The following is a 9574-nucleotide window of genomic DNA, read 5'->3' as shown; positions in this document are numbered from 1 at the left end:
CCAATAAACCCGAGAGCTGGAAAAGGTAGGTGGGAGTTGTATGTCCTTCGAGTCATTATAGCAGAGCCCAAAAGAAGCAATTTCCCACCAGAAGCGGCTTCCAAATCATAAGAGACTGAGGGCACAAAGGCCGCCTAAGAACATGCGCAGTAACAGCCTCCACCTTCTAGGCGTAAGACGCCCTCCAAATCCCACAATCCTTTTCTCACACATTTCCGGTTTGTTTAGCTCAGGTGTTAGACGCGCAGCAGCGTCCAGGGGATCTAGGTGGGAAAAGGAATTTTTTTCTGTTCATTGAGCTGTTAGTGTTCACTGTTTGGAGTCAGTCAAGTCTTAAGGAGTCACTGCTGCTGCCATCAACATGTCGGTCCCAAGCGCACTCGTGAAACAACAGTCTATTCAGTCGATGGCTGGGGTCTTTCCGGTGCGCAATGAGAAACCTTGAGATTTCAGTGGAAGAAGTGGAGGTGATATGCTATATGTCGGAAAAGATGCCAGACTATCTCCCTGTGGGGTCCTCAGATGAGGAGGATGAAGAATTTCAGTTTATTAAGAAAGCCGAAGAACAAGAAGCAGAGTCTGAGGAACAGGCGGAGGATTCATCTAGTGATCCCAGTCTGTGGCGTTTGCAGAAACGTATTAGAGCAGATGTGTAAGAGAGATTGGCTTGGCATCGGAGCAAGAAGATAGCAGTGAAGAAGAGGAGAAAATTGATGAGGAAATAGAATGGCACCATGGGATGATGCGTCAGCAAGCACAGGAGAGAAAAATTGAAGAGATGAAAATCATGGAGGTGGAGAATGAGGGGCGTTCTGGGGGAGGAGTCAGAATCAGAGTCTGAGTATGAAGAGTACACAGTGAAGATGAGATGGAGCCTCCTCGCCTTCATCCAAAAGAAGGACCGAGTGACGGTTCAAGAACAGGAAGCTGAAGCACTGAAACAGAAGGAGCTGGAGCAGGAGGCGAAACACTTTGAGGAGAGGCACAAGTACCCACTCAAGATTGTAGAAGAGGAGACCAAGAAGGAGCTGGAAGAGAACAACCAGCCCCTGGCTGCACTGGACTCACGCAATACTGATGATGAAAATGATGAGGAGGAATATAAGGCATGGAAAGTTCGGGAGCTAAAGAGAATCGACAGGGCAGAGAAGATCCAGAAGCGCTTGAGAAGGAGAAAGCGGAAATTGCATGCAAAACCTGACTCAGGAAGAGCGGGGAACTGAGCTTCAGGCAAATGGCAAATAAGAATATTTCACATAAAAATAAGGAATTATGACTTCTCTTGGAAAAGATGTGATCTGGCTCCCTGGACCCCACACTGCTTAATGGCAGCAATTGCCAGAGCTAAGTTGCTGCCTATGCCTTAGGACGGGACATGCCCTTGCCAGCCCCCACTGTTCTCACCACTCCTTGGTGTTCATATATTGCCTGCTCACAACTCACCTGCCTGTCGCTGCTGGCTTTTGAGTTTACCATCCCTGCCTTAGTGCCACTTTCAGAAACAAATATGAATGGTGAATTCTAGACCCTGGATCTGAAGCTGGATGGTGATTTTTATAATCTCAATATAATTAGCAGGTTAATTCAGCTTTTTTAAGTTGGCAGGAACAGATAGACTCTAGTAATGGGAGTTTATTGTGAGATTACATGGGGAAATTAAGGAAGACTGGGTCAGTATTCCTATAGGTGGGAGAAAGAAAAGAGGAAAATATTATTTGTGTTTTAATATACAGTGTTACCTTTTGTTTGTAAAAGACAGGAAGTACTAATTCTCATGTACTGATACATTGTAAAATACCTCTTCCATTCCCTTCTGTCTTCTCCAACCAGTTTCTCATTCTTTAATGGATTTTGTGGTGTTTAGTTCCTGGTAAGGAGCCCTGGTGTCACAGTGGTTAAAGGGTTTGGCTGCTAACCAAAAGGTTGGTGGTTTAAACCCACCAGCCGCTCCATGGGAGAAATATGTGGCAGTCTGCTTCCATAAAGATTACAGCCTTTGAAACCCTATGAGGCAGTTCTGTTCTGTCCTATAGGGTCGTTCTGAGTTGGAATGGACTCGATGGCAATGGGTTTGGTTTTTTGTTTTTTACTTCCTGAGTGTTATACAGCATACTAACGCAACCCAATACTTTGATGATAAAAATTCAATATGTAACTATGGCCCAGTTCCTTAGCTTTTCTAAAACCTCATTTTCATTGTCTGTAAAATGGCAATAATAATAGTACTAGGATTATTGTGGGAATTAAATGAAATAATTAATGAAAAATATTTAGTGTAATGCTTGACATATAGTATTAAGTACCCAAGAAATGCTGGTGATAATGATAATAATGATGGTGGTGGTGCTACATGGTCATTCTGAAAGTTGCTGATATAGTAAACTTGTTTTTAGCCTCGCCTGTAAAAGAACTGTTTGTGTAATCTACATAATTTGGGTGTTTACCTATATATTTTACATCTGTGTAATATGTATATACTTTTTCACATTTATGTGGAAGAATTTTAGAGTTTATGCCTTTTTATTATTCAAAAACACAGATGATTAAGAATGATCATACTTTCTTCCAGAGATGGATCTGTATCCATCCTCATTAACTCCCTGTTTCTCATTTTCTTAGAAGAACAGGACAATACAGATTGTTGAAGCTAAATGTGACCCTTAGAAATCATGCAGTACAGTACAGAGCCTAAGAAACTTGTTCTCAGTCATACAACTAGTTGGGGGAAGAAAAAAACAAAAAAACACCAGGGCTAGGACCCCAGTGTCCTGGTGTCCTGTGCAGTGCTTTTTCTGCTACACGGTAATGCCACTAACTAGATACTTGACATTCATTCAAGAAATATTTGTTGAGGGCCTAGTAAGTATCAGACACTATTTTGGGCCCTGGGGGGACAGCTATGCACAAAGTCCTGTCTCCTGGGCTTGCATTGTAAGTGGGGCAGATAGACAATGGACAAATAGACAAATATTGACTCAGATGCTACAAGTGCTGTGAACCCAAGTAAAGGGATAGAGAATGATGAATACTACTTTAGATAGAAGGAGCCCTGGTGGCGCAGTGGTTAAAGCACTCGGTTGCTAACCAAAAGGTTGGTGATTCAAACCCATCAGCCACTCTGAGGGAGAAAGATGTGGCAGTCTGCTTCTGTAAAGATTACAGCCTTGGAAACCCTATAGAGCAGTTCTACTCTGTCCCACAGGGTCGCTATGAGTCAGAATCAACTCGACAGCAATGGGTTTAGTTTGGTTTATTTTAGATAGAGAGGGAGTTAGGAGACACTGTATTGCGTCCTTAACCCTTAGCATTTTCAGTGAAAATTGGTGGTTAATACTGACTTTTGCCTCTTACTCATTTCTCTGTAACACAGTTGAATAAAAAGGAAAGGATTTCTAGCTGGACACCTGGGTTCTAGTCCTGACTCTAATTTTTATTAAATAGCCAAGACTGTTTACATGTCTGTGCTTTGGTTTCTCCATCTGGAAAATGAGGATAATACACGTCTTATATAGGGGGGTTTTGAGTATAAAATTTGCAATACATGAGACAGAGTTTTATAAAACAATGTGTTTTTCAAATACAAAATATCATTATCTGAAAATTTCATTTCCATCAAAAACGTACCGAGGATCCTGATTTTTTTTTTAAATTGTTTTTCATTTGATCTTTTTACTCATACAGAAATAATGCAACCAGAGAAGAGTGCCCAGACTTTTAGTTCTAAATTTCGGCAAGGTTCTTTCACCTACGATGTTAAGCGAGAGGTGTACAACGAGGAGATCTTTCAACAGGAACACAGAAAGAAGGCCCCTTCCTCAGGGAACCTGGACATCGACATCACCACCTTCAGACACCATGTCCAGTGCCGGTGCGTGTTTGTTATCATTCAGCTGCTGCCAACCTGGGCAGGACTGAAACCTGGCCTGATTGCTTGGGTGCACACTTCTATCTTCCTTCTCTGACTTCCTGTCATCAGAACAATGCCATTTATTGTGTAATTTTTGTTCAGTTTATATATAGATATAGATATTTTTGTTTCATGTTTGTCTTGTAGCACCTTCTAGACTATAAACTTCTTGGGCATAAAGACCTTGAGTACCCCCCACAGCATCTAGGGATGATAGATATCTAATAAATGCATGATTAATCAGTGTCCTGACAAACAGAGGCAACTATGGTGGACTAATGGCAGCAGAATGATACCCTTCTAGCTTCATATCCAGCGGTAGCCACATAGTCTTCATGGTCATCAGTGTAGAACCCACCACCACCACCTCTGGAAAGATTCCAGAGAAAACCATGTGACTAGCTCAGTCCTACAATTCAGGAGCTCTTAACCTGTTTTTGTACTGTGAACCTTTTAGCACTCTGGTGAAATTTATTGATCTTTTTTAATACATAAAATACATTGGATTATACAGGAAAGCAATTATATTGAGCTCCCTTGGAAACCCTATGGGGCAGTTCTCCTCTGTCCTATAGGGTCACTATGAGTCAGAATCGACTTGACGGCAGTAGGTTTGGTTTTGGTTTGGTTTTCTTACAGCAATCAAAATATTTTTCAAAAATTATGTTGTTTAATAATGTGGGTCTAAGAACTACCATAGTTTCACAGTAGTGATGTAAATGATATTTCAAGATATCTGCAACAACTGTAATGTGATACGAAAATATTTGTGATTTCTCTTGGTAACAAGTCAAGTTTTGCTAATTACTATTATGATTTGTTGTCAACGTTCATTATGGAAGGAAATGATAAATTTCAGCTAAAGGTTAGTGAAAATAATGACAGTTTTTCCTATCCAAGTTTATAGACCCCCATCTTTTCCCCCAGATTCTATCTACAGACCCGTTAGGGGCCCATAGACCCCAGGGTAAGAACTCTTGGTGACCTACATCATGATATTAACCCTACTCATTCAAGTTATCCTCACTCACACTCTAGATTTATATTGCCCGTATTTGGTGTGTGCTGGGTGACAAGCGAGGCCTCTGTATATCCCTGTTGCAGAACTTCCCTCCTCTGAGGCATCCTCTTTTGTCACATCTTGCTTTTTGCAAGTTCTGGTCTTGGATGTCCTTTCCCAGCCCCACATCACCACTTTCATTTCCTCTATTCCAGGATGGGTCAGAGGAAATATGTCGAGGAGGGCACTGGGGGCCACATTGGCCTTGTCTCTGCAAAATGATAGTCTTTTCCTGATTTTACCCTCATTACAAACAGGTATTACCAAAGCAATTTTAACCTAACTCCCCTACCATGCCATTTGGACACTTAAATCTGACCTGTTCTGACTCCCATGGGCTTTTAGAACAATTCTTATTCCCTACTTCTAAAGCATACAGTTCTCCCCACTTCTGAATTTTGACCCTGACAGCACAAAATAGTGGTTAGGAGCAAGACTCTGAAGCCATACTACTTGAGTTTGAATCCCAGTTCCACTGCTTCCCAGCTGCATGACCTTGGGTAAGCTATCTAGCCCTACTGTGGCTCAGTTTCTGAATCTGTAAAATGAGGATGATAATGGGTGGTGCAAATGGTTAACTCACTCAGCTGCTAACTAAAAGGTTGGAGTTTCGAGTCCATCCAGAGGTGCCTCGGTAGAAAGGCCTGGTGATCTACTTCCAAAAAATCAGCCATTGAAAACCCTATGGAGCAAAGTCCTACTTTGACACACTTGGGGTCGCCATGAGTTGGAGTTGACTCAATGGCAACTGTTTTTTTTTTTTTTAAAATAGAGCCTACCTCATAAGAGGATAGTTGTAAGGGTTTATAAAGAGTATTTGTAAAGTTTCTAGTACACAGAAAGCACTAATACAAGTGTTTTTAAAGTAAATAGGATAATCTTTTAACTCCATATCTTCCCTTCTGCATAGAACCTCTTTTTCCTCATTTTCTTCCTCTTAGCAACTGCAACTCCTCCATTTCTTGTCAGATTCCACCCTGTGCTTTCACATAGACTCTTACATTCCTCACTTTTAAGATGCTTTCACTAAAATCGAGATTTATGTCTAAGTCCCTATACTCCCCCCTCACCAGCTTCGATGTCTATTCCTTGACCCCCTCCTTGATTCCTTTCAGTCTTAGATGCTAATCACTCTAAGGTTTTTTTTTTTTTTTTTCATGCTGAAGAGCTTTAATGACTCTGCCTAGAGTGGCTGGTCTTCTGCCAGGTAGCACATGGTCAGGTGAAGGAACACTTTGTCCCAATGCCACTCTCTACCCTTTTCCATGTTATTGTTAGTTGCCGTTGAGTTAATTCCGACTCATGGTAACCCCTTTTCCATTGTTGTTGTTAGGTGCTGTCTAGTTGATTCTGACTCATAGCGACCCATATGACACAGCAGAACTGCCCCATAGGGTTTTCTTGGTTGTAATCTTTACAGAAGCAGATCACCAGTTCTTTCTTCTGTGGAGTGCTGGGTGGGTTTGAACCAACAACCTTTAGGTTAGCAGCCAGGAATTTATCTGTTTGCACCACCTGGGCTCCCTCCCTCTCCCACATTGTTGTGTGCCATCAAGTCGATTCCGACTCATAGCGAACCTATAGGACAGAGTGGAACTGCCCCATAGGGTTTCCTAGGCTGTAATCTTTACAGGAGCAGGTTTCCAGGTCTTTTCTCCCATGAAGCCACTGAGTGTGTTCAAACTGCAGACCTTTCGGTTAGCAGCCAAACACTTAACTACTGTGCCACAAGGGCTCCTTCCCTTTTCCATAGGGAGTTTTAATTGGAGAGAACACACTTGGTGCACCTGCCTCACACCCAGGGACTCTCATAAAAATAGCAAACCAATGGTCTTGCTCCTACCTCCCGAGCAGAATTTAGCAGCTGTCAGTAGGAGCTGATGAGATAATACAGTGGCTAGGATGCTGAACTAGGAATCAGACCTGGTATCTAAGGCTAGCTCTGCCCACACTTACTACTGTGACTTTGACAGAGTCACTTCCACTTATTTGTCTTAATTACCTTAGGAGGGATGGTAATGCTTGTAGTCGTGAGAGTCAAACATGAAGTTATTTATTTTCTGAGCATGTATTTTAGCCCTGCATACACTAAAGTTATGTTTGTTATCTGGCTACTGCTCACACATGGAATATCTCCATACTCTTTGCTTTTAGCCCATGCCAAAATGTAAATAGCAAAAAGCAGTTTAAAGCCAAATTGGTATTTATTTAGTTACTTATCGCATTTTGGCTCTTTTAGATGATTTAGAGGTTAAAGCAGCATTTCTCAACCTCAGCATCTTTGACATCTTGGACCGAAAATCCATTCTTGTGGAAAGCTATTCTGTGCATTATAGGATGTTTAGCAGCATTCCTGGCCTCTGCTTACTAGTTGCCTGTCGTGATAATCAAAAATGTCTCCAGATATTGCCAGATGACCCCTGGACAGCAAAATTGCTCATGGTTAAAAATACACTGGGTTAAAGGATAATACAGCTTTATTTTATTGCCCTTTCTTTACATGACTAACTCCTTAAGCATAGGACTTAATATTCAATATTTTCCATAAATTTCAGAGTTGATGTTCAATAAAAATTTTAGTATATGGAAATGATGTGTGTGATGGTTAAGATTGTATGTCAACTTGGCCAGGCCATTATTCTCAGTGTTTTAGCAGTTGTATAATGTTGTGATCACTTCCCTGTTGAAATTTGATATGTGATCACCCCTATGATGGAATCTGCTGAGTGGTACTGGCGGAGGTGGGGCCTGTGGCAGCTCACCGCCCCCTCAGTTTCATCTCTCTGCCTTCCATGGGTTACTTTCTGCCTGCTCGCCTTGCCAAGGTTTTTGGCTTGTTCCAGACTCAGCAGTTGCCTCTTGTCTCACCTCTGGTTCTTGGGACTTGAGCTAACAGCTTACCTGTTGATCTTGGAATTCGTGGATCTTCTCAGCCTGCGAGCAAGAATCTGGTTCCCCAACCTGCTGATCTTGGGTTCGCCCACCCCTGCAGCTACGTGAATCAGGAGAAACCTTGCGGTCTTCTCTGCTGATCTTGAAATTCATTGACCTCACAGCCGGTGAGCAGGAGCCCCTCTCCGACCTGTCGACCTTGGGTTCACCAGCTTTTGTGGCTCTGTGAATTGGGAGAGGCCTCTACCCTGACCTGTGGACTTGGGACGTTTTAGCCTCTACAATTGTGTGAGCTATTTCCTTGATATAAATTTCTCTGTGTATATACACTTTACTGGTTTTGCTTCTCTAGAGAACCCAGCCTAAAACATTTGGTACTGAGAGTGGTTCTAGAGAAACAAAATCATAAGGATGAGTTTTCTAAATTCATTCTCAAGTCTGGTTAGTCTTAAAGATGTTGATGACTCTGCTTCCAGAAGTAAATAGGGCACTGCTAGTCCATGGAGTTAGGTGGCGATACAAATATGCAAAATATCACCACCAGTAGATCAGGTATTGGTGAAAGGTGAGCCTCTGGGTGAACACGTGTGATATCTTTCTACAGCTTTGTCAGAATGAGAAGTATAGGGAAGCTGATTGGTTGGTCCTGCTTTCACTAGACAAACTGGTGAAAGAAAGAGATGTGCTCAGGGCTTCAGAGTCAAAGCTCAAGTGCCGCCTAAATGACCTCAAGGCTTCCACTTGTGCTTTGAAGGAAAGCCTTATTTCTTGTAGTAACAGAGCTGAAATTGCCAAAACTCAAACCCAGACTCTTATTGTAAGAGTGGCCGAATTACAATGCCAGCTCAATTGCCAACCTCGAGAGGTGTCTGAAATTAAAGTAAGAGCACTGATTGGGAAGAAATGGGATCCTGAAACTTGACATGGGAACATATGGGCAGATAATCAGAGAGCTAGAGACACTGAGCTGCTAAATTCTGTTGAATCACTCCTGCCAACAGAACCACTCCCACCTGAAGAGATTACTTCATGTTTGTCTGTTACACCACCCTGCCCAGGAAAACCATTATCCCCTCCAGTCCCATCTAATGAGATTAGCCCTAGTCCAGCTGCCTCTAAAGAGCCCTTGCCTGATCATTGCCTTGGGGCATTTCCCGAGGCAGAAAAACCATTAGCCCCTCCATTCCCATCTAATGAGATTAGCCTTAGCCCAGCTGCCTCTAAAGAGCCCTTACCTGAGTCATTGCCTGGGGCAGATGCTTTACGAGACAATGCTGAATGTTCTCAAAACAATTCCACACTACCGATTCTAGCATCTGGACCTCTAACTAGACTTAAGTCCCAGCGAGCCCCAAAAGGTGAAGTACAGAGTGTGACCCAGGAGGAGGTACGCTACACTCCAAAAGAACTTGAGTTTTCTAATATGTATAAACAGAAACCTGGGGAATATGTGTGGGAATGGCTATTAAGGGTGTGGGATAATGGTGTAAGGAACATACAGATGGGTCAGTCTGAGTTTATTGATATGGGTCCACTAAGCACAGATTCTTCATTCAGTGTTTCAGCTTGAGAAGTTAGGAAAGGATCTAATTGTTTGGTTGGGTTGCTGAAGCATGGATTACGAGGTGGCCTACACTGAATCAAGTTGAAGTGCCAGACCTGCCTTGGTATACTGTAGAAGGTGTCCATAGGCTTAGAGAAATTGGCATGCTAGA

General features: G+C 42.4%; 1 protein-coding gene and 1 pseudogene across 1 annotated transcript in view; both read left to right on the top strand.

The window, feature by feature from the left end:
- The first annotated feature begins 361 nt into the window (after positions 1-361).
- LOC101361360 (microfibrillar-associated protein 1A-like) lies at positions 362-1648 on the top strand (annotated as a pseudogene).
- A 2038-nt stretch (positions 1649-3686) lies between these two features.
- The window catches only part of SLC26A8 (solute carrier family 26 member 8), a 94734-nt gene continuing 88846 nt past the window's right edge, over positions 3687-9574 (top strand). Inside the window, exons 1-2 of the mRNA XM_023734095.1 lie at positions 3687-3872; positions 5379-5467. Coding sequence (XP_023589863.1) covers positions 3687-3872; positions 5379-5467 — 275 coding nt within the window. The remainder of the gene's footprint in view (positions 3873-5378; positions 5468-9574) is intronic.

The sequence above is a fragment of the Trichechus manatus genome, unplaced genomic scaffold, assembly GCF_000243295.1.
Source record: "Trichechus manatus latirostris isolate Lorelei unplaced genomic scaffold, TriManLat1.0 scaffold00065, whole genome shotgun sequence".
NCBI classification, from domain to species: domain Eukaryota; kingdom Metazoa; phylum Chordata; class Mammalia; order Sirenia; family Trichechidae; genus Trichechus; species Trichechus manatus.
The sequence above is the reverse complement of the archived record's forward strand: the minus strand, read 5'-3'. Positions and strand labels throughout refer to the sequence as shown.